Consider the following 25,635-nt stretch of genomic DNA (forward strand, 5'->3'; position numbering starts at 1 on the left):
GAGATGTTTAGCTTGGAGAAGAGATGGTTAAGAGGTGATATGATAGCCCTGTTTAAATATTTGAAGAGATTTAATAATAATAATAATAATAATAATAATAATAATAATAATAATAATAATATTTATTTATTTCTATACCGCCCGGTGGTAAAGCCAATCTGGGCAGTGATCAACATAAAAATTACAGAATAAAATATACATAAATATTTATACTCCCTTCCCCCCCTTAAAAAATATTAAACACTTAAATGTATTAAAATGGGACTATAACAATGTATAATTATACTATCCTAAACTAAACCCCAAAACCCTCAGTAATCCTCACCAACAGGGGATGGGGCCACAAGAGGAATAAGGGAAATCGGGGAGCCCGGGAGCCTGGGCCAGGAAAAAATTTAATCTGGAAAGGTCTGCCGGAAGAGATCCTTCTTGACAGCTTTTTTAAAGCTGTCTAAAGATGTTAACTGACGGATCTCATCCGGCAGGTCGTTCCAGAGCTTAGGGGCGACAACAGAGAATGCCCTTTGAGAGGTAGCCGCAAGTCTAGATTTTGAAGGCTGCAGCAAATTCCTCTCAGAGGAGCGGAGAGCGCGGGGAGGATTGTACGGGAGGAGGCGGTCTCTAAGATAGCTTGGACCCAAGCCATTTAGGGCTTTAAAGGTGATAACCAACACCTTGTACTGGGCCCGGAAGTTGATAGGCAGCCAGTGGAGGGACCTCAAGACAGGAATGATGTGGTCCCTCCTAGATGTTCCTGAAACAAGCCTGGCTGCCATGTTTTGGACCAGCTGAAGTTTCCAGGTCAAGGACAAAGGTAGCCCCATGTAGAGCGCATTACAGAAGTCGAGGCGTGAGGTTACCAGCACGTGCACAACAGTCTCAAGGTCCCTTATTTCCAGAAAAGGGCGCAGCTGGCGTATCAGCCAAAGCTGATAACAGGCACTCCTGACCGTTGCATTTACCTGATTTGTCATCAGGAGCGACGAGTCAAGGAGCACCCCCAGACTGCGAACACAGTCACTGGAGGAGAGTGTGACCCCATCCAGGACTGGAGGTTGTAACCCAATTCTTGTTTTCGGGGCCGCTACCGTGAGCACCTCCGTCTTGTCTGGATTCAGTTTCAATCTGTTTTTCCTCATCCAGCCCATTACTGCCTGAAGACATTCATTGAGAGGGGAGATGCCATCGGAATTCGAGACCGACGAACAAGACACGGAGAAATAGGTTTGGGTGCCATCAGCGTACTGATAGCACCCAGCTCCATAACTCCGTATTATCTCACACAGCGGCTTCATATAGATGTTAAATAACATCGGGGACAAAATAGCCCCCTGAGGAACCCCACAAGTGAGGCTCCTCTTACTGGAGCTACAGTCCCCGAGCAGCACCCTCTGAGACCTGCCCGAGAGGAAGGATCGGAACCACTGCAAAGCAGTGCCCCCGATACCTAACCCCCTCAGGCGGTCCAAGAGGATGCCGTGATCTATCGTATCGAAGGCCGCTGAGAGGTCTAAGAGCACCAACAGGGTCACACTCCCCCTGTCAATGCTCAGACGCAGATCGTCGGTCAAGGCAGCCATGGCAGTCTCAACCCCAAAGCTTGTCCTGAAGCCAGTCTGAAATGGGTCTAGATAATCGGTTTCATCCAAGACAGCTTGGAGCTGAAGAGCAACCGCCCTCTCGATCACCTTGCTCAAAAATGGCAGCAATGACACCGGCCTATAATTTCTCATATCCAGGGGGTCCAGGGAAGGTTTTTTCAGGAGCGGCCTAACCGCCGCTTCCTTTAAACAAGATGGAACATGTCCTTCCCTGAAGGATGCACCGATGATATCTGTGAGGAATCTCATCAATGCATCCCCCCCTGGACGGCCAGCCATGATGGGCAAGGGTCGAGAGGGCAAGTTGTCTTCCTCACCTTACCAAGCAGCTTGTCCACGTCCTCGGTACTTACAGATTGGAGCTGATCCAGTATAACTACATCGGCGGAGTCACTGGACACCTCGCCTATCGACTCTGTTCCCATGGTGGCGTCTAAGTCGGCTCTTATCTGAGAGATTTTGTCTGCGAAGAAGTTGTTAAACGCGTCACAGCAGGCCGTCGTCGGGTTAAGCAAGGGATTTGGCGCAGGCGGCACCTGCGTCATCTCCCTCACCACCTTAAACAGCTCTGCTGGATGGGACTCTGCAGATGCAATACGTGCAGAGGAGAAGGCTCTCTTCGCTGCACGTATTGCCTCCCGATAGGAACAAAGAAAGTTCCTATGGCGAGTTCTGTCAGATAGGAGTCGAGTTTTCTGCCATCTGCGCTCTAGCCGTCGTCCAAACCGCTTCATCTTCCTCAGCTCTGGGGTGAACCAGGGCCTCCGATTTGGAGCGGGATGGCAAGGGCGCTTGGGAGCGATCATGTCGATAGCCCTGGTAAGATCGGTGTTCCAAGTGTTAACCAGGGCTTCGACAGGATCACCGGCATTCCCAACCATTAAACCCTCTAAGGCTCTCTGGAATCCTATTGGCTCCATTAGCCTTTGAGGGCGGACCATTCTAATGGGTCCACCAACCCCGGTGGGGCAGATATTGGCTCTAAGTTTCATCTTGACCAGGAAATGATCTGTCCATGACAAAGCAGAGGTACTTACCATCTCCGCCCACGGATGTTCCTGTTCCGTACTGAAGATCACATCGAGTGTATGAAAAGCTCTCCCTTCAGCCACCATCTTGGGGGGAGAGAGGCAGGCAAGCTCCAACTGCCTGCCTGGAAGAAGAAAAGCTCTCCCTTCAGCCACCATCTTGGGGGGAGAGAGGCAGGCTAGCTCCAACTGCCTGCCTGTACGAAGAAAAGCCCTCCCTTCAGCCACCATCTTGGGCGGAGAGAGGCAGGCTAGCTCCAACTGCCTGTAAGAAGAAAAAGCCCTCCTTCCAACCACCATCTTGAGGGGGAGAGAGGCCTGTTATGTTTTTTTTTTTTTACTTTGTATTGTACTTCCTGTTGTACACTGCTTTGATCTAATTTGGAAAAGCGGTATATAAATAAACATTATTATTATTATTATTATTATTATTATTATTATTATGACCTGCGCAATGTGTAGGCCCGTTGACCAATTGGGATAGGCCCATGTTTGTCATGGTATCCATGAACTCCCGAGCCGCGCCTGTTAAGCTGGTCTCGAGCGGGATGTTGAAGTCCCCCAAAACTAAAAGTCTGAGGGTCTCCAACAGCAGCTCAGAGACCAGCTGTGTCAGCTCAGTCAGGGAGTCTGCTAGACAACGGGGTGGCCGGTAGACTAGCAAAATCCCCAATCTATCCCTGGTCTTCAGGCTGAGGTACATACACTCGAAATGGATTGTATTCCGGACAGGTATCCTGGTCAAGGTCAAGGTGTTCTTATAAACCAGAGCCACTCCGCCCCCCCGCCCACTTCCCCATACCTGCTCACTGACAGAGTACCGGCTGGGAGGGCCTGCGCCCATATGGCAGCACTTTCCTCTCCCAGCCAGGTTTCTGCAAAGCAAGCCAGGTCAGTGTCTTCATCCAGGAGAAGATCCTGGATGATATGGGTCTTATTTTTGACCGACCTGGCATTGCAGAGGAGCAGAGTGAGGTTCTGTGGAATGGTTGGTCTGCTCTCCAAGCCATTTCGAGAAACAGAGGGAACTGAAGGCGGGATAGCTTTCAAACAGCGATCCCGTCTTCTTTTGCAACATCTGTTCCTTCTATTGTCATATTGAGGAGGGAGCAAGCTTATTTTCTGCTGCTCGAGAGAACAGGACCTGGAGCAATGGCTGCAAGCTACAGGAAAAGCCCTACATGGCTTAGGCCCGAGTTACTTGAGGGACCGTATCTCCCCATATAATCCACCCCGCACACTCAGAACATCCGGGAAGAATTTGCTGGAAACACCATCTTCCAAATATGTGTCCACATCCCAGATGGCCTTCTCTATAGCGGCTCCACGGATGTGGAATAGTCTTCCCAAGGAGCTCCGTCTCATGACACTCCTGGAAACATTCAAAAAGAGACTTTAAAACCTTTCTCTTTTGCCAAGCCTTCCCCCCAACCCTGAAGAATGAAGTTGTATTTTAGACACCACTGATTCTCTGCCTTACCCTAGATATGAATGCTGGTTGATTGTATGATTCTGTATAGAGTTTTATTGTAATTTTTGTATTATTAGATTTTTATAGGATTTCTATGACACTGTTTGTATTGGTTTTAATAGTCTGTAATCCTGCTTCGATCCAAAAGGGAGAGGCGGGGAAACACAAATAAAATTTATTATTATTATTATTATATTATTATTCCACCTCAATATTAGAAGGAACTTCCTGACAGTAAGGGCTATTTGACAGTGGAACACACTCCCTCGGAGTGTAGTGGAGTCTCCTTCCTTGGAGGTCTTTAAGCAGAGGCTGCAAGACCATCTGTCGGGGATGTTTTGATTGTGAGTTCCTGCATGGCAGAGGGTTGGACTGGATGGCCCTTGTGGTCTCTTCCAACTATGATTCTATGCTTTAACTGCCATGGTTCAATGCTATGGAATCCTGGGATTTGTACTTTGTTGTGGCATCAGAAGGCTAAATATCTCCCAAAATTACAAATCCCAGAATTCCATATGAGCCATGGCAGTTAATGTGGTGTCAAGCTGCATTATGTGCAGACTGCACCATAGAAAGCTAATTCATAACAATTCAAATGATTAGTCCATTTGGCTTAGGATTATATAAATGAACTTTTAGCAGCTCTTTGGTGTCTAAGAAAGAAGTCTGCTATATGCAAGTAGATGGAAAGATGTCGAAATTCCAACCATAGATCAATGGCTATTAAAACTATATGAATATATGGAAATGGACAATTTAACAATGTTCTTAAAAGAGAAACTAAAACAAGACTTTTGCAAAACATGGGAACCCTTGATTAATTTTATGAAGGATAGAGGGGAAGTATGCAGCAATTTGTTTGAGGAGCAAACGGATCTTAGAAAAGTTTGATGTAACTTTTTAGGTTAGAGTTTTGTTTATGTATCATCACAATGGATATTATAAGATTGAGAATATATGTTTGAAGACTGTTTAGACAATTTATGGACACTTATTTCACCAAGAGAAAGAAGATGAAATCGACAAAGGCAGCAGAAAAGTGGAGAGGCAAAGTTTAACTGGAGATAGATAAAGGAAATGATAAACCAGTGTGAATATAAATCATGCATGACAAAATAAGAGACTAGAAGTAAATATTCACTTAAGATGAAATGTATGATGTTGAAATAACTTTTGGTATTATTATTATATTAAACTAATAAAAATAATTATATATATATATATATATATATATATATATGAAGTCTGCCCTAGCCACAGATGTCGAGGACTGAATAATAGAATCATAGAATCGTACAGTTGGAAGAGACCACAAGGGCCATCCAGTCCAACCCTCCTGCCATGCAGGAACTCTCAATCAAAGCATCCCTGACAGATGGCCATCCAGCCTCTGCTGAGGCCTTCTACATGCAAAACTACAGTACATTCCTTTAGCTAAGGATAAAGCTACTATTGTCTTCCAGGTGTTTTTTTGGACTACATTTCCCAAATCCATCTCTATTGCTATGCCACTGGGTAGTCATAGGCCAAAAATATCTGGCAGGGCTCAGTTGCCCACCCCTCCTGCAATCCTCTCCTAACAAAAATATCTACTGGTACACTTCCTTTCAGTGTAACCACAAGTTTCTTCTCCTCTCTCTCTCTAGGATAGTATCTCCGGAGTGCTTGTCACCATTCTTTCGGCTGCTGAGATTCTGCATATCAGAACTGAATAATGGGAACATGGAGGATATTGATGCGTTGTTAGGTACAGAATATGGACAGTTAGCGCTGTCTGATCTGATTCATCCTATAATTTCTTTAAAAGACTGGAATACTGCAGCTGACATGTTGAGGTAGAAAAAAAACACGAGAAGGATATTTATTCTTTATCTACGGTTTTAGCTCATAACTTTCAGCTTTCTGTAGCAGACTGATACTTATGCTTTAAAATAGTATGAGCAACTATCTTCCAGTCATGACAGTCTTCATCTGTCATGAAAACAAAATTCAGATCTGTGTTCTTTGTTTATCATATAATGCTAATTATTGTGTGCAGATGCAATAGATGAGATGAGATATGTGCTCTTTATTCTACATATTGTTTTACAGTTTGCCCTTTATATCTGACCAACCTGGAAGTGGGAGGAAAGTTAGACTCGTTATCTAAGCAAGAACGTGAATTCCTCTGTACTCTCTTATTTCATGCACTGAACTGGTTCCGTGAGGTAAGAAGTGCTATAAGTAGCATCCTATAATGTTGCCACTCCACACTGGTCTGGTAGGTCAGATGACTGGCGTGATTTGGGAAACACTATGCCCATTAAAATACTATTGAAAGTGTTCACCTATGGTTTGTGATCAGTATGCAGGTATTAATATTTGTATCAGAAAATGTGATATACAGAGGAGATTTTTATGATCCCTCCGCTGCCGCCGCTCTCATTTTTTGATGAAGATTGCTTTTGAAAATACTTGAAACGTGTGTTTCAAGATTGCAGAGCACTGTCCTATGTAGCACAGTTTATGCAGCAATATAGACAAATCTCTGTACCTCATTAAGGCTACAGGCTCTTAAGATTAGGAGTAGGACCAGCAGATGCACATACCCCTGTCTTTAGCTATAGTTTTAGTATGCAGGTTGGTAGCTAATTTTTAATAGGAGTCATATTTGGAACTGAGCAAGGTCTGAAGAATACAATCCTGTACTTCAGAGGTGCACAACTTGTGGCCCTCAGATGTTGCATGTGTAGTCCCTGGAGATGATGATGACCTCTGCACACACCTTTTGCTGATCATTTGGGTGGCAGGAAGAAGAAAAGCACATTGTTCCCTGGCTTTTGAAATGACTGCTTAGCCAATGTTGTAAACAGCTATCTCTGTGGAAATAATTGAAGAAGGGGTGTTCACTCAGATGAGAGGAGAGATTGCGAGTACAGAGAGGGAAGAAACCAGTGAAGCCCTCAATATTGAAAAGTGTACATTTCTACAATATTGTGAAGTTTATTGAGAACTCTCTGTAGCCTACTTTGGACGTGTCAGAATAAATGCATTAGATTTGTAAATAAGCTTTAGCAGCTTATAGATCTCATAAAAATAATTTACCTCTTAAGGTTGTGAATGCCTTCTGTCAACAAAATGATGCTGAGATAAAAGGAAGGGTTTTGGCTCGATTACAGAACATTACAGAACTACAATGCCTACTGGAAAAAATCCTGGCAGGTAAGCATATACAGAATATAGGTTTAAATGAGAGTGTGTGAAAACAACATTCAGCACCTTCAGAACATGTCTCTTGATAAAAGGCACTGAAAGTCTTGGATCAGTAGAGCCTAAATGCCTTATTACCTCTGCCAAAGGGATTTTTGAGTCTTGAGGATGAGCCTATTGGTGCCATAACATCTGTTATGCTGCAGTTTCCCTATGTAGAATCCAGAAAACTAGTTTCTCAGTCTCGCTGTAACTGTGTGACTTGAAAAAACCATAAAGGCTGGCTGAATGTAACTTCAGTATGAACAACTTATCTTGTGGAATAATAGCAAAGAATGGCTCACTTTGTACCTGAATTTTAGTACATCTTTCATTGCATTCCTGCTCCTGGCCCTCATCCTCTCAATCCAATACTTGACCAACATCTCATTTTTTGACTTTACCCCTATCCTTTGGTCTTTGTCAGATCTTCTGCCTGACCTCCATCCTGTCAGTGGCCATGTCTTCTGTCTCTGTAGTATTTTATGATCAACTGTCCTACCAGAATCGGATCCCAGCTTCAGCACAGTTGGGGCTCTCAGCCATGGACATGCGGACAGAGAACTGCACTTTATTTAAGTGTCTTACCTTCTGGGCCATGATCACTATGACCTAATAACAAACTGTGCCCTTCATTCTTAACAGATTTTTCAGCATAGTGGCTGAGGCTGTGTTTTCATTTATACAGGTTCTTGTAGTTGTTACCTTTATTTATATCTTGCCTTGTTCTCAAAACTGGAACTCAAGGTAGATTGCAAATTAAAACAAACACAACATAATTGTGGACTGAAAACCATGCCCTGTGAGGACAGACTTGCGAAGCTGGGTATGTTTAGCTTGGAAAAGAGAAGGTTAAGAGGCAATATGTTTGCCCTGTTTAAATATTTGAAAGTATGTCTTATTGAAGAAGGACAGAACATATTTGTTTTATGCTGCTTCAAAGATTAACACATGGAACAGTGGATTCAAACTACAGGAAAAGAGATTCAGTTCAGCATTAAGAAGAACTTCCTGACAGTAAGAGCTGTTCGACAGTGGAACATGCTGCCTCAAAGTTTGGTGAAGTCTCCTTCCTTGGAGATTTTTAAACAGAAGCTGGATGGTCATCTGTCGGGAGTGCTTTGATTGTGTGCATGACAAGGGCTTGGACTGGATGGTCCTTGTAGTCTCTTCCAACTTTATGATTCTATAATAGTTTTAAAAAGAAAAAAGATCAACATTAAAATAGAATTAATCTGTTAACAACCCTTAAAAACAATTAAAATACAATTAAAATGTTAAAAGGCAGTTTGATCCAGTACAGCACACTTAAAAGCCCCTCCTTAAAAAAAAAATCTGTTCACAAAACAGAATTTTATTCTGTTGGAATAAAAGTCTACTTGCCAAGGGAATGAGTAATATGTATTGCTTGCCTTATGTCTTATCAACTGAATTGCTTCCCCTTTGTATGTCTTTTCAGCAAGTCCTGGATATGCTCCTCCTCTTGCTAATTTTGATTCTGATACCTTAGAAGGAGTACCTATTATCAATACAGCTGGTACCACCAAAAAGAAGAATACGGGTAATATATTACAATTCATGAGAATATTGCTTTTCCAGTGAAGTCTGCTATAGATGCTTTTATGGTCAATGGAACTAAGGGGCAAAGTAAATAGGTGAAATGGAGCAATCTGCGGCCATTGTGGCTGCGACCGTTCCAGGACTGCGGCAAGCGGATGACCCATTGCTGAAGTAGACCACCACCAGCAGTCTTAAGCTGCCACTGGCAGGAGTGGTTTTTTTTCTGCTCCTTTTTCAGTTGGCTTTGGGCTGCCTAAGGCAGCCTCAGTGCAGCTTCCGTCTACTTCAGGGGCATGCATCATCTGAATGCCATGCCCCCGAAGCAGACAGAAGCCACTTTATTTGGCCCATCTGCTTTGGGTCTATTTCGTTGAAATGTAAATCAATTAAAGCTGCTTTATCTTGAGCCAGATCAATAGTCCATCTAGCCTGATACTATCTGCTCTGATAGCCAGTAACTTTCACAGCAAGAGGTCTTTCCCAAGCTTGGTATCTGAGAAATTCTTTCAGCTGGAGATGTCAGAGGTTAAATCTTTGGTCTTCTTCTTGGGCTTTACCCCTGAGCTATGTTTGTTTGTTTGTTTTATCATTTATTTATATAGCACCATCCATGTAGATGGCACTTTACAAACAGATACAAAATAAAACATTTATAAATATTCAGGAATAAAAAAATACTTATATGCAGTATTAAATTGCAATGAAAATAAAGTGGTCTCACTCTCCCTAAATAAACCAGTGTAATTACAAGAACTGTTCCATGTGAAAAGTATTTTTATCCACTGTTTTTTAATTTGCTCCTTGTAGTTGAGCTTTTTCTTGCAATAGGTTGCATTGAAGCAACGACTGGTAGTTTACTGTCATCTTCGTGCTACTTATAATTTGCATTTTTCTTCTTACTCCCTTTTCTATCTTCCTGTTCTACCTACAAATATTCTACCTTTATTTTAAAATATTTATGTTCTACCTTTGCATTGTTTGAGACAGCATACAGAAAGAAAGCAATAATTATCCTTTTTCCACTATATTTTACTAGTCACAATTAGCACCTATAAAGTTGGTTTAAAGTTTGTTTGTGAAATCTCTTTTCCAGGAAAAAAATCCCTAAAATCTGATAGCAGCAAAACCAGCTCTGCAGACAATTTACTACTGGAGGAAGATACAGAATCAAATCAGCCTGAATCAGAGGCCAGCCAGCTAGAGAAGGTGCTGTATGTCCTACTTTTGGGGGGAAGTACACGAAAGAGAACTTTGAAAAAGAATCTTTGCCAGGAGTCTCCTTCTAGGAGAATCCCATGAAAATCAGATAAGCCAGAGTCTTATGCAGAAATTGTACCGAAAACTGGCATGGTGCAAGAAAGCTAGGAAAACAAGTGACTTCTCAGTGGTTAATGAGGCTGGATAGGACCAGAGAGAAAGAGGCTTCATTAGGAGCCACTATGACACCCCTAAATCAGTGCACTTGTGATGTTACTGTTTTTCTGTTATGTAGTCATTCAGCTAGTGATAATACATCCATTTCCTGAAAATCCAAAGTCAGTTGGCCACAGAACCCAACAGACCTCTTCTTACTTTATTGTGTAGTCCATTTTGTTATATTATCATAATAAGAATAAGAATAAGAATAGGATTTATTTATATACTGCCCAATCACTGGGAATCTGAGTGGTTTACAACAGAGGGGATAATAGACGGTTCCCTGCCCTCAGGCTTACAATCTAAAAAGACACGACACAAAAGGAGAAGGGAATGGTGTGGGGGAGGGGGATCAGGTACAGCATTCTTCTCTCCCTCTGAGGCCTGGACCAAGGCAGATGGAGCAGAGGGAGGGCGCTTCTTCTTCAGGCTAGCCCTGGTGGAGCTGGGCCTGCCTGGTCAACTCCCTCATAGGCCGGAAGATGACAGTTATGGAGGGAGGAGCCTCTTTCTTCAGACTAGCCTGATGGAGCTGGACCAGCTTATTCTCTCCCTCACAGGCCGAAAGATGACAATAATGGAGGGAGGAGCCTCTTTCTTCAGGCTAGCCCTGATGGAGCTGGGCCAGCCTATCTCCCTCATAGGCCATCATCAATCACCATTGAAAAAGCACCAACAACTGAATATGCTGTCATTTCCATACCCATCTGGCAGTGCTTATATAACGTATCAAAGTGTATTTAGGCATAGATTGTGTCTGCCTCAAACCATTTGTGTATTTCCTCCATCTAGTGCCATCAAGAAACACCAGCCAGATGTGGAATGAATTTTTTCATTTGGCTGGTAGCACTCCAGTTAGTGTCTGAAGCCACTTTAATAATCTTTTTTTGTACAGAAATGAGCTGACAGCTTGGATCAAGCTAGTTTTTATCTGATGTTATTATGTTTCTGTATTTTATTAATTGTATTTGTATGTATTTTATTAGGTTGTAATCCCTCCTCGATCTGCAGGGAGAGGTGGGAAATATAAATAAACTTCTTCTTCTTATTATTATTATTATTATTATTATTATTATTATTATTGCTTCTCCTTTTTAGGATTCCCCAGAAAAAGAATCACAAACATCACTGGTACAACTGCAGAGTTATAGTGCATATTTCCGTGAATTGGACTTGGAGGTTTTTAACATCTTTCACAGTGGGCTGCTGACCAGATCTGTTCTGGATACTGAAATGCACACAAAGGCAAGCAGACTTAAAGAGCTGTATGAAGATAATTAGAAGAGAATGGCAAATAATCTTTTTACTTTAATTCATGCAAGTGAAAGAAGTAATGTAAGGGAACAGCTGGATTACCAACATGAGACTGAAGCAAGAACAAGAAACCAGCAGGATATTGTCTAACACGGAGGGAACTGTGTGAGCTAATGTACAGCAGTAGAGAGAGATTTAGAACTCTCTCATTGATTGCCTGCTGTTTGTCAGCTCTATAGCTCCAGAATCTAAAAAGGGAAGGTAGCTCAGTGGCACATGCTGCTGCTAAGAAGTCTCCATTTGTTTGCATGAACCTGGCACCTTAGCTGAAACTGCCTAGTGAAGGAGATACAACCCAGTATTCTTCCTATGATTCTAAAGGTGTGGAGCTGTGTTGGTGTTTCACTACATTTTAGATATTTCTTGGAACTTACAAGGAAAACATCTTCCCAAGTCTTTGATTTCTTTCTGTCCTGGTCTTGACACAGGGGTCCATGGAATATGATGAAGGGAAAGTTGAGCTCCAAGCGAGCAACATTCTCTGATAAAGACTTTAAAGTAGACTTAATGGTTTCAGGGTCAGATTACCTCCTCTCCAGCTCCGTCCCTTTTTGGCTGGAAGGCCTTGAAGAGGCAGGTCTCTGGTTTAAGGCCATTGGATTCATCCCCTCTAACAAGCCACCCCAGGGGTATTGCTTGTATTGATAGGGCAAAGTCTCTGAGTAGCCATTCTACTTATTCTGTTGCTTTCTTTAGACTTAACTGGGACAGGTCCTTGACTTGTGATATTGTGTTGTTTCTTTCAAAATATTAGACTCGTGAAATAGTGCAGATAGGGCCAGCAGAGCTGCTGTTCCTTTTGGAAGATTTGTGCCATAAACTGGAACATATATTGATACCAACTCCTGCAAAGAGAGCCCCCTTCTTAAAGGTATGTACAAAAGGGGGAGCAGGCTATTATGTCTGTAAATAAGGAGGTGCTGAGAGAGAATTTAAGCAAAGCTTGCAGAAAGAAAAAGCAGGGAGCTAGAGAGATGCACAATTTGGCTGTGGGTTTTCTTTCCATGGACACCTTGGGTCTAAATTCAGAACTGAACAGCAACCATTGGAAAACACAGAGTAGCTCCTAATGAAGCATCTTCTTCCTTTCATTGATGCACAGCTTCTTCCTACCCTTTCCCCTCTGTGACTCTAATATACCTTGCCAAGGGGACGCTTTAAAGTTTGTTAACATTATTTATACCTCTCCTTTCTCCCAAAACAAGGGCTCAAGATGACTTAGAAATTAAAACAAACAGAATGTCATTTAAAATTAAAAAGAGCAACATTAAAAGGGACTAAAACTACAGGTTGAGTATTTCTTATCCAAAAGGGACTTTGGCACCAGAAGTGTTTCAGAATTGGGACTATTTTTTCAGATTTTGGAATACAAATAGTATAATCCATACCTGTATGGTATTTGTGAGGCTGGAGAATGATGTGAAGCTTGAGAGAGACATGGCTGGAGACAGACACAAGGATCTGTGAAATGGCAGGAATCCAAGTATAGTGCTTGGCACGAAGCCATACCTCTCACTTTCACAGATCCTAGCATCTCTACAACCATGTCTCCAGTCTCACATGTGTCTCCAATCTCACAAGTACAGGCATACATCGCTCAAAAAAGTTTTGGATTTTCAAAGTTTTCAGATTTCTGGGTTAGGGATGCTCTAGGGATGCTGTACCAACAACATCAAAAACAATTTAAAACATAGAGTTACAAATTAATAAAAAATCATTTGGGTCCTGCAGAAGGAGAAAGTGGGATATAGCCCAAATAAATGAATAATTTCTTTGAAAAACATTAAGTTCAGTCTTTGCCTTCTGATAGAAGGATAAAAAAAAGGTCCTTTTTGCTTCTGTAGGAAAGGAGCTCCATAGTCAAAGGGCAGCCACTGCTGCAACCACATCTCACATTCCTTCTAGCCATGCGTGCACAAGTAGTGGGACTATGGAAAGGGCCCCTGCTAATGATGTCAGGGGCCAGGCAGGCTTAGATGTTGTGGCTCAGATATTTGGGGGGAAATATGGAAATATTTAGTTCACTGGAAGAGGCTAGGATGGTGCCCAAAATAGTGTTGACATTATGTGATTAGAATGAATGAGATTCTTCCCTCCCTTCCCCATACCATTCTGCTGGTACTATGAAACTATTTGAGGCACTGAGCAATTATAAGTAAAATGCAGGTGAAAGTTCATTAGATATGTGTAATGAAGGTTCCACCACAGATCCTTTCCAGTATAGCAACCTTTACAGAGCCTTTTTCAGATGCAAAGGTGGGATTTATAGCATTGTTGTGCTCTTCTGGGAATGTCATGTGTATCATGTATACTTTCTTTCATGCTACACTTGCCACACATTTTGGTACTCATATAGTTAAATTGGAAAAAGATCAAATGCAGAAATAGTATTAGGGACAAAAAGGTATCTTGAATTTCCTACAGGGCAAAGGAAAAAGGAGTGTTGGATTCTCACATCTTTGTCAAAGAACATCTCAAGAAGTGATTGAGTGTGCTGTTGAACTCTTAAAGCCATTGTGCAACCACATGGAAAATATGCACAACTACTTCCAGGTCAGAAAATAAATGTTGTCTGTATACAATTTGTTCTTGATAAACCATTTCATAGTTAGTGAGTTATAAAGTATCTGGGCCATAATGTGACTGGAGTTACAGCTTCCTGAATTCTGCCACATCAGAACTATGCCACCATTAGTAGATGTTCAAGAACTGCCTACTTCCCACCTTCTTTAAAAAAAATTACTGCAAAAGCCCTAATTGGCCTCTAGGGGCCATGGGGGCAAATTTCCAAGTTTTAGCAGCTGTTTAAGGTCCAAGAGAGACCATTTTCTAACCAGGAAGACCCTCACCAGCCTAGAACAACTCCAGGGACATGGCAGAATTGCTCCTCCATGTCTACAAAGAATAAAAAACCCAACTGTTGTTTTTCTTTTGTTTAAAAAACCCAACTTTTGAGCAGGATAAGGGGTTCTACTTTGGGACTTTTGTGGGCCACATGCCACCTGTATGCCTCACTAAGACTATCACTAATGTAAGCAAACACAGCAGTTCTGGTCTTAATAGATTGTTTTCCATTTCAGGCACTGATGGCAGAAAACCAAGGAGTGATTGATGGGCCAAGAGTCAATGTTCAGGAACACCAGTTAATGTCATCCTGTTACCAGCATTTATTGCAAGTCTTCCACCTTCTGTTTGCTTGGTGAGTGTATCAAATTATAAATATAAATGGGAGTAAAAATCAACACTTTAATTTTAGGATTCTCATTTTCCCTCTTTGTTACAACTCAGATCAAGCAAACCTAACAGCAGATTACTGAGATGGATCTTTGTTACAGAGGCATATCAGAATTACATGAATTACAGAATTATATTCTGTCTTAATTTGTCATAGTAAGTAGACTGTGGGTTATCCAGTGATGCTACCAGAACTCATGATGCTTATATGAAACCAAAATTAAAAAATGAAAAGAATCTAATGGGTTCTGGCTTGCTGTTTGTACATACAGGCCACACAAAGTTTGAAGGAGACACATTTGTGTTCTTCCTGCCTTAATTAAGCATTACAGCAAAAGATGATGGATACCTTTTATTTTTTCAGGAGTGGATTTTCTCAAAACGAAAACCACAGTTTGCTGAAATCAGGTCTCCATGTCCTTGCAGACAGACTCAAACCAGGAGAGGGAGAGTTCTCTCTTGAGGAACTGCTCAGGTAAGATAAAAAAAAAATAGTCATGCTACATTTCTTAGTAGTTTTATAGCTTTGTTTTGCTTCTAGTCATATTTTATCAAGAACACTTGATATCTAATTTCAAGACCTTCTATTCCAGCCACTTTTCTAAAAGGAAAAGGAAAAGGAAAAGGAGAGTTTCATAAATAGACTATTGGAATAATCATTGAGCAGGACAGACGTATAGCTTTGTTTTGTTATATGTGCTGAGGTAGTAATGATGACATTTTGACACCTCTTTCCTGTGCCCTACAGCTGTTGTTTTCAGTACTTACTGAACTTCCAAGACAGTGTTCCCAATATTTATTGTGCGTTGAGCCTCACTCAGCTTCTGCTTGTGATTGCTGAAAAATCTGTAGTCAACCTGAAACACAAAGAAATAGGTAATGTGTACAAAAATGCCTTCGTTTAGCTTTAATTTACAGTTCTGAAAATTCTGTGTCATCCTTTTCAGCAAACATATTGGCAATTTAATTTATGGGCAGTTTTTCTCAGCCTGTAAAACCTTGAATTCCAGTAAAGGCTGAATGCAATTTTATATAACTTACTGGAAGTTATCTGAAAATAGAAAGCACTCGGGTGCTCATAAGTGTCATTGAAAGGTAATTCTAAATTTGAGAACCTGTAACTGATGTGGGCCCAATACTCCCAATCACAGAACACAAATAAAAAAGTTAACACACAATCTTACTTCATTTGGCATATATAATCCATGTAAACTTGAGAGTAAACCATGCTGAACATTTTTTCATCTTGTACGATTAAATACATCAGTGTCCTTCCTTCCTTGTTCTTTGACAGCTTCCATCACTAAACATTTCCTCTGTCAATCTTGGATGCAACCCAATGGAATTCGTCAGAAGAGCACCCAGTTTAATGATGCACTCCATACTTTGTTCTGGTAAGGATGACTTTTCTGTATACCATACAGGCTTGGGACTTTCCTCTTATAAGTGATTAGCTTGGGACTTTCCTCTTGTAAGTGATTATCTGATTCCTTCAAAAAGGCAATTATACAGTTGTCAATTCATGTAAGTTGAAGGTATGAAGATTGAAAAATGCCCATTGCCAATCACCAAGATTGTTCTAAACCTAGAGCAAATCAACAACAACAAAGAGTCCTCTGGCATCTTAAAGATTATCAAATTACTGTTTATACTCATGTATAAGTCTAGAAATTTTAGTTAAAAAGTGACCCCAAAAAACAGACCCAAAATAGACAGACAGGAAAAAGTGGCTACCAGTCACTTTGTGGGTAGGGCATGCACATGACACACACCCTAAAAGTGGCCAGAAGCTGTGCAGAGGGCACACCAAGAGCACTCAAACCCAGAAGAGCCAGCACAAAAAGGAGCTGGGCAAAAGCTGCTCCTGTTGGTGGCCAGGTTGGAGGCTGCAGTGGTGGCACGGATTGGGACCAGGCCTTTGCAGTTGCCACAGTCTGGCACTGATCGGTATTGACAGGCATTGGAACAGTCTGCATGACCCCTGAGTTTACCAGTCTGTATGATCCCTGAGTCAGCTTATCCACAGGTCAATGTAAGTACTGTACTTTAATTCTTATTTTTAAAAGGAACCATCCCCTGGTGAAAGGCAAGAGCATCCTGGAAACACTGACACCCCCCCCCCCCTTATCATTCATTCAGCCTTTAGGGTGAGCAAAGACAGTCATTCCTGCTGAAATTTTGTAAGTTATTTGGCATGTGGTCCTTTGCTTCATCCTTTAGATCCTTTGTTACATGCTTCTAAGTTTTACCCTTGACTTATCCATGGGTCATATAAAAATCTATAATTTTGGCCCCATGATTTATATATGAGATTGACTTGTAGTTGAGTATATATGGTATTTTTGCTAAGTTTTCATGGGCTATAGGCTACTTCCTCAGATACATTAAATGTTATTTGAACTTTCAATGTATATATGAATTTTGTCTCATTCTGTACTCTGACAACAGCATTGTGTTTTCAAGATTTGCAGACCTATCCTGAAGTGGAGAAAGAGAAATGGTTTTCTGCAATGGACAGGGAATTCTTGTCATTGGTAGAATGAAAACTCTCAGGCTCGTCAGCCACTACAGTACAAGCTCTCACACTTTGTACCACAAATCGCTCTTGGTGTCCCATCCAAAACTAACCAGGGCTGACCCTGTTTAGCTTCCAAGATCAGACATGTTTTGGTGCCTTTAGGGTTACTTAGGCCCATTCAGTATTACAGGGCTTAATAACATTAGGAGTTCATTCACTTGCTCACCTTATAGTTTGATGTATGCCATCTTTTCCAGTACAATACTTCTCTGCATTGTACTGTACATAGGGCATCAAACAGGTCAGTCCACAGAAGAATAAATGGACACAGTTCTGAATGTCCCCTAGCCTTGGGGATTATGGCTGACAGTAGACCAGAGTCCATCTGAGGCCATGTGGGACATCATCTATATCCAGAATTTCAGGAAAGGGCGGTTTTGGTAACACACCCTACCCCACTCCATGCTGAATCATGTGTACGAAACATATAATTGAAGTTCTCTTGCCGTACTATATTAGCTTATGAACCAGCATGGTGTAATGGTCTGAGTGTTGGACTACATCTCTAGAGATCAGGGTTCAATTCCCCACTTGGCCATGGAAAACCACTGGCTGACTTTGGGTGAATCACACACTCTCAGCCCCAAAATGCGCCATGATAGGTTCATTTTAGGGTCACCATAAGTCAGAAACAGCTTGAGGGTACACATCAACACAGTATGTTAGTTTATGCAAATTTATGCTAAGCTTAAGTTGTAATCAATTTTTTGTCTTTGTTTTATACTCTTTACTTTTTTTTCTTTTTTGCTGCAAGTGACAAACAGTCCTTCCCCTTCACAAATAAAAAAAAAACATAAACACTGTTGTATCGTTCTGTTATCTTGGTGTCTTATCCTCCATCCTAAACAGTATGGCACATATAAAAAAGATACTTAGATACTTCCTTATTTGATTGTCCCATAATAATTTTCTGAAAAGTTTATTTCCTCTGGCTAGCTGCCAGCCAATACTGTATATTCTACAGAAAACAGTTAAATGGCCTTTCTTTCCTGCCATCTTCATTTTTTTCACTGGAATGGATATACAGGTTGAGTATCCTTACCCAGAAGGGTGAAGAAAATATGGGACCAGAAGTGTTCTGTATTTTGAATTTTTTTTTCCATGTGAATTTTGGAGTACCTGTAAAATGGTGGGAATCCAAGCATAGTGCTTGATGTGAATCTATGCTTCCTACAATTTCACAAATCCTTGTGTCTCTCTCCAGCCTCATAAATGCAATACTGGTATGTAACTTGAAAAGTTTTGGATTTTAGAGGTTTTTGGAATTCTGGATAAGGGATACTCAACCTGTATCATCTTTTAGTTCCTGAATTTAATGTACCACCACAGATCTTTTGCTCCAGAGTATCATTCTTTTCTCATATTTCATCCTGAATGAACACTATATATGAATTGTAGGATGTTGATGGCAATGTCTTTATATATCACAAGAGAAGGGAGTGGCATTGAATGGAGTCATTCTAAGCTACCTAGATTTGTAATTGAGCTACATGTTTCTAATTACTAATGCTGAAGGAATAAGTAAGAGAACATTGACTTTTTTTTACACCTTTCCAACCAAAACAAGCCTTAGTGTATAGAAAAGCTTTAAAATAGGCTTTCTAATAGCACATACAACTATAATTTTTATGAACAATTCTTTTATACAGTATATACATGGAGCACACAGATAATATATTAAAAGCTATAGAAGACATTTCCAGCATTGGGATTCCAGAGTTGATTAATTCTTCAAAAGATGGATACTCTTCTACTTACCCTACCTTGACTAGGTAAGGACATTAATTAAGATATTTAAGTAAGGACATTAAGATATTTAAATTGAGAGTATACTTTCCTTTTCCCCTTTGTCACATTCTGTGCTGAAGAAAGCTCAGTGTGTGTACTGAGTTCAAAGGATTCACTGTTTGCCTTTTTGTTATTTCAGAATATCTTGACAGATGGTGGGGTGGAAGGTCTTTTGGGGTTTGCAAAATTCAGATATAGCTAGAAATATTTTTTTCAGGGCACTGAAGTCCTGATCTCTAAGTCCTGATACTGTTGATAACTGTGCTTAATCTTCTTGGCCAGGCAGATGTGATATATATATATATATATATATATATATATATATATATATATAGCGCACACTTGATGTATGCATATATCAGAGAGAAAAAATAGCACAAAATCAAAATTTACAAGCAGGTGAAATATTTAACGTTTCTTTGCCCTCTCTCTCTTCACCAGACAGACTTTTCCCATTTTCTTTCGAGTGATGATGGCTCAGCTAGAGAGTTCTGTAAGAAGCATTTCTCCTGGAACACCATCAGATGCCAAAGAGGTAGTGTGACAGAATATATCTGAGGTTTCCAGCAGAAAACTTGCATGCTGAAAAAAGTGTACAAATGCCATTGTACAGGGTCATGTATATCCTCATCCTGTGCTTTAATCCTGTAACTTGGAGCTGACTCTTTCTTTCTTTTTAACTACGCAAACTAGTTGAATTTTGAGTGGCAAAATACTCATGTAACCTTCATTGTAACTGACACACGCATATAACAACTTGGCATTTAAAAAGTAACATGAAGGTACTTCCATTCTTATGCATTCACACCTTAACTTTTTGTCCAAAACCAGGCAAACTATGGTCAGTCTTAACTTTAAAACAGAAAAAGAAGACCATGGCCTCTTACAGACTGCCAAAATAAAGCTGCTTCGGGTCTCTTTGGAGGCATGCTGTTTAAATGATGCATGCATCCAAAGAATCCGGAAGCTGCACCAAAACTGCTCTCCAGTGCTTAGGAATGGAGTGTGGCTTTGGCGCAACCTCCGGACTCTTAGGACCCATGCATCATTTAAAGAGCATACCTCCAAAGAGACCCGAAGCAGCTTTATTTTGGCAGTCTGTAACAGGCCCATGAGATATTAAAAGATTTCCGAGACCTTGTCTTAGTCATTAAACAAAATGGGGACTAAAGTCAAGAAATCAAAAGTTAATAAACCATAGTTAAAATTAACCTGTTTAACATTTGGACATAAAACAAAATGAGTTATTTTAAAATAGAAGCAAAAAACTGTTGCAGCTATTCTAGATGAGGAGAGGGAAGCATGGCAAGTAAGCACAAAACTTGCCCAGAATTACTAAACATAGGGCCCAAACAGACAGGCCAAAATAAAGCTGCTTCGGGTCACTTTGAAGGTATGCTGTTTAAATGACGCATGCATCCTAAGAGTCCAAAAGCTGTGCCAAAGCCACGCTCCAGTCCTAAAGACATCATGTTTAAAGTAGACTATTGTAAATCTGTCATGACTAAGTAGAGTACCTTTTATTTCAATGGGTTTCTTTGGAGCATGATGACCCCTATACATTTTCACAATTTTATTTTGTACACAAGATTAGTCCTACAGCATAATCCTACAGATGTTTACTTATCAGTAAGTCCACTGAATTCACTGAAACTTATTTCTGTTTATAGAATCACAGCTTTTAATTTGAACCCAATTAGTAGTCCCAAGAATAGTAAATCCAGTAAATGAATGAGTTTACTACAGTGTGAACATACTCAATTTCTGTCAATTTAAGTTTGGACTACCAATTAGATTTGAGCTTTAGTCTGCAGTCCTAATTCAGTAAGGAGTAAGCATTACTGAACACAGTGAGAATTTTAAGTAAACACACACCAGCTTATATTTTTAGCATAAAGTTTTGCTGTCTTTGGGAATAAATTTTAATTGAGTTGCTAGAGTGTAGGCTTCTTCTAATGATAGGAAAACAAGGAGAAATCTCTTGCCATTCCGTAATGAGACACATAGGCAGATACATCTGTCAAGTTCCTGCGAAAATGGACTTAAATGTCTGTGATTCTGTGAGTGGAGCTCATAATAGCAATGGTTTTAGAACATTCCATTTTAACTCAATAGACTTAATAGCTTATTGTTAATTCTATAGCACACAAGTCTGGGCTGTTTTTCTTCTGCCTCCTATGTCTGTTTTATGCTCATTAGCTCTTATATATTGGAAAATTCACTCTATCTGCCAGCAGTAAGCCAATATCTGAATAAAGGTTTTCTGCTCTATTGCCACACCATAGGTCCAGCTGGAGAAGTTGCTGCAATGGAACATGGCTGTGCGGGATTTCCACATCCTTGTTAATTTAGTTAAGGTAAGCAGCCATTACACTAATCCCTTCTACTTTGTGAAATCACAGTATTTTTTTTATCTGCTATGATTTCTGCACTGGGGCTGTCATAGTAATTATGCTGGCTTCTGACATTTCTTAATCTGTCTTGGAAGCCAAAATGCAATGTGCTCAAGGTTTCTTTCTATTCATAATTCATCATTTTTCTGTCACATTGAGTGGCATCTTATTAATGGAACAAAGAGAGTTTGCCAATTGTGAACTGTGTTGTTTTGCACTATTCTAGAAGTTTGATTTTATATGTCTTTTTTAATATTTTTATTTATTTATTGAATTTATATCCTGCCTTTCTCCCAAAATGGGATTCAAGGCAGTGCTTTCTCTAAAGCCACCACACCCAATCACTTTCACTTTGGGAGAAAATGTGAGACATTACCTTGTTTTAGAAGAAACCTCAGCAACTTTTGGAAGCAAGTGCCTACCTTAAGTTACAACAGGAACCTGAAAATGTGTCTCGGGTAGGATTGCCAGATGACATAGGAGACAGGACTTCTATCCTTTTAATGGTTGTGAAGAAGAGGGAATTGTAGCAGGTGTTGCTCGTGTGACACGCACATTTTAAGAGGCCAGAAGCTGCGCCAAAGGTTACGCTGCTGTCCTTAGGACTAGATTGTGGCTTTGGCGTGGCTTCTGACCTCTTAGGACACATGCATCATTTAAACAGAATACCTCCAGTGTCCTGAAGCAGCTTTATTTTGGCCTGTCTGTTTGGGCCCATAGACTCCATCTACTATTGGGAGAACATCTTCTTGTCTCCATATTGGTGCACAGGATCTGTCGGGGATGCTTTGATTTAAATTTCCTGCATGGCAGGGGGTTGGACTGGATGGCCCTTGCGGTCTCTTCCAACTCTATGATTCTGTGATATTGAAATCAGTTCATAATTTTCACAGCTGAGATTATATCCTCAAAAGAATCCCATTTTAGGACACATAGCTCTGATACATAGCTCTGAAAATGTATTTCTGGATCACTTTTTAGGGCACAACCCATGTTTTCTTTGTCATTCTATATACAGTTGATCTGGCATTGGAGAATCAATAAATGAATAAATAAAATTTTCTGTACTCTTGTTTGAGAAAAAAATGACTATCACTGGCCTACTTATGGGGGAAAGAAGGACTGAAAGAAAGAGGAAAGCAAGAGTTTATGCTATTCTGTCACAGAAAGAAAGGTAGTAGAGTACTAAATACACACACACACACAGGTCTGTGGTCCAAAACACAATGCAGAAAAAAATCCAGTTTGAGACCTTTTTAACAGCCCTGGCTCAATGCTAGGGAATTCTGGGAACTGTAGTTTTGTGGGACATTTAGCCTTCTCTGTCAGAGAGCTCTAGTGCCACAATAAACTACAGTTCCCAGGATTCCCTAGTACTGAGTCAGGGAAGTTAATGTTTTCCCAAACTGGATTATTTCTGAAGTCTGTTTTGAACCTATAATTCAAGTACCTTAAAATTATCAGTACTGACTGGAAGAGAGAGAAGGTTATATTTCAGTAGTAACAGGGTTATCAGGAAGTGGGTTACTTTAACTCTTGTTTCATACAGTTTTTGCAGTGGACTTCTTGCTCTTTCCAAACAGGTATTTGACAGTCGGCCTGTGCTCAGTGTTTGCCTGAAGGTGAGTGAGGAATCCCATTCTATGAAAGAAGAAATTCAAAAACCTCCTAGAACAGAGTATTTTTTAACCACTGCCTCTTCACAATATCCTGTGTCCCTGCCATTCTTTTTAAAGTTAAGTTTTTAAGTTAGATATAATGTCAGGTGATTTGGAGTAAACTACTGGTGTTAAAAACTAGAGACAGTAACTGTCTCCAGTGGTTTGATTTTAATTTGGCACATGAGTTTATTGTCTTGATAAATTAGAGGGAGAGAAAGCTGGAGACAGTTCAAAATCTGCCTTTTCCCAAAAGGTATTTTTCAGTGCCAAAAAGGCCTAGCCAATCCAGGGCTTCCACTTTATGGCTTCAGTTTGTTGCCATTAGCCATAATGAGAAGGCAGGGAGAACAGCAAAGCATGGATTATATGATGGTGAATGTATATAAGAGGGTTCACCAAGTCAACATCTAATTAAAAATAATTATTATTGTAAGCCACTCTGAGAGCCTTTAGGGCTGAATGGTGGGGTATAAATACCATAAACAAACAAACAAACAAACATCTGAAATTGTCATGTATCATAATTGAGTTTTCCAGCTACTTCAGTTAACATGTGTGATACAGAGATCTTTTGGTTATATTTCTGTGTTACACTACAGACTTTCTTTGGGGAGCTGTGGAAAGTGTAGCTGCATGATGAATGAGTGAAGCTAAATCTTGGATGGCCCCTCTCTACTTTCCTTCTGCCAGCAAACAAAAAAACTTTTATTTAGACAGGCCTTTGGCTGTTAACTTGTTACAGTATTAGTGGATGCTGAACTTTCATTCTCATTGCCATATTTTGCAGGTTTTTTACTTGTTTTAAATTAGTTTTGTTTTAAATAGGATAGCCTACTTGTTTTTTATTTTTTTTATGCCTTTAACAGGTTTTTTGTTTGTTTGTTTGTTTGAATCTATATTGTAAGCTGCCTTGGATCTCATTTTGGGAGGAAGAAGAGACATGAGGAAGCCATGGCAATTAAAAAGTTATAAACTGATAAAAATTGTTTTCCACTATTTCATCTACATTTTTATTTCATTTTAAGTTAAGCTGGCTTTCTCAGAATAACAATAAATATGGACACTTCTGTAAGGAGGTATTTTATTTGATTGTAGAAATCTGAACTAAAATTTTACTGCCTATTGAATTGAATCATGCCTCAGGAGCTGTTTGAAGAACACTTAACTGATAGTACTTCTCACAAGTTATCCTTTTTTCCTCTTTCCTATCTCCAGTATGGTCGTCTGTTTGTGGAAACATTCTTGAAGCATGGCATGCCCCTGTTGGACTACAGCTTTAAAAAACACAGGGTAAGGTGTTAGGGTCAGGCTTGTCTTACATTTCTTTCAGAAAAGTGAATGCATGGCTATAAAAATAACAGCAGGAATAGGAGAAAAAAATCTGTTTGATATAAATGGGTAGACTTACAAACCGAATACTGTGTGCCATGAAAATTTCCCTTAATGGCACTTCTTGCAAATCTGACAAAATATAAAACATGGGAACAGGATTAGATATCATCACATTTAAGAGATTGTTTCCCATGTTATTCTGTTTGGGGTGCTTAAAACAAAATGTCTGTACTGTATAGAAACTTGTCAGAAAGCCAACATTTATGTGTAGTTCCTTGTCTAGTGTGCAGTTAGTGGCATAAACCTTATTTAGTGTGCAGTTCATGCCATGTATTATTTGAAGTAACCTATATACTCGTGTACAATTCTTAAAAAATGGTAGAAAATCAACCCCCAAAAAACTGGGTCAACTTAGTCAACTTATACACAGGTCAGTAGTGGAACAGGGACCCAACACGAGGGCAGTGACAAGTTGCAGAGGCAAGAAGCCCTTTTTGACATAGAAGCTGCACTCCTACCCGTTACCTGTCCTATGTGCAAATCTGAGAAAGAAATGTGGCCATTTTTAATAGGGGCTTATAGTATATAAACCTGCAGAAGTTTATACTGTAAGCTCCTATTAAAAATGGCTGCCACAGTCTCTCTGCAGAGAGACTTATACATTAAGCCCCTATTAAAAATGGCTACCATAGTTGTATTTCAAGTTCTTTGTAGTCTCTGTGAATCACAACTGGATTATCCTGTGCCTGTGCAGTGCCTCTTTTGAAGCATTATATAGCATTCTCAAGATGGCAGGGTAGACCAATCTGCTGATGCTGGTTTATACTCCACATGTCGTGCGTAAGGTCCTAAACTGTTTTGGTGGTAGCCTGCTCACCTCTGTCAGCCCCTGTAAAAGGGGCTTCATGCCAAAACACACCAGTTCCTTTTCATCTGCTGCTGCACCTGCCTCATCAAAAACAGCATTTGTGTACTAGAATTAGAAGATGTCTTCTGAGGATTGATTATTGGTGTTGACCTCCAGCCACGCT

The 25,635-nt window shown here is 40.3% G+C and overlaps 1 protein-coding gene across 6 annotated transcripts in view; it reads left to right on the plus strand.

Annotated features, from left to right (window-relative positions):
* LOC149321649 (Fanconi anemia group D2 protein-like) overlaps positions 1 to 25,635 on the plus strand; it is a 70,694-nt gene that overhangs the window by 29,175 nt on the left and 15,884 nt on the right. For 4 of the 6 annotated variants that reach the window (XM_089526188.1, XM_089526178.1, XM_089526168.1 and 1 more), the window contains 17 exons: positions 5,747 to 5,847; positions 6,192 to 6,307; positions 7,193 to 7,301; positions 8,788 to 8,889; positions 9,982 to 10,094; positions 11,403 to 11,549; positions 12,373 to 12,489; positions 14,043 to 14,171; positions 14,699 to 14,817; positions 15,217 to 15,327; positions 15,601 to 15,728; positions 16,147 to 16,246; positions 19,080 to 19,202; positions 19,660 to 19,753; positions 21,504 to 21,575; positions 23,195 to 23,233; positions 24,488 to 24,562. In XM_089526188.1, the coding sequence (XP_089382314.1) occupies positions 5,747 to 5,847; positions 6,192 to 6,307; positions 7,193 to 7,301; positions 8,788 to 8,889; positions 9,982 to 10,094; positions 11,403 to 11,549; positions 12,373 to 12,489; positions 14,043 to 14,171; positions 14,699 to 14,817; positions 15,217 to 15,327; positions 15,601 to 15,728; positions 16,147 to 16,246; positions 19,080 to 19,202; positions 19,660 to 19,753; positions 21,504 to 21,575; positions 23,195 to 23,233; positions 24,488 to 24,562 (1,795 nt within the window). Of the gene's footprint in view, positions 1 to 5,746; positions 5,848 to 6,191; positions 6,308 to 7,192; positions 7,302 to 8,787; positions 8,890 to 9,981; positions 10,095 to 11,402; positions 11,550 to 12,372; positions 12,490 to 14,042; positions 14,172 to 14,698; positions 14,818 to 15,216; positions 15,328 to 15,600; positions 15,729 to 16,146; positions 16,247 to 16,918; positions 17,104 to 19,079; positions 19,203 to 19,659; positions 19,754 to 21,503; positions 21,576 to 23,194; positions 23,234 to 24,487; positions 24,563 to 25,635 lie in introns of those variants that run through there. The other 2 variants (XM_089526207.1, XM_089526217.1) reach the window with 2 other exon arrangements.

Source organism: Sceloporus occidentalis, unplaced genomic scaffold (genome assembly GCF_023333645.1).
Source record: "Sceloporus occidentalis isolate IW3139 unplaced genomic scaffold, rSceOcc1.0.p SCAF_1, whole genome shotgun sequence".
Lineage (NCBI taxonomy): Eukaryota > Metazoa > Chordata > Lepidosauria > Squamata > Phrynosomatidae > Sceloporus > Sceloporus occidentalis.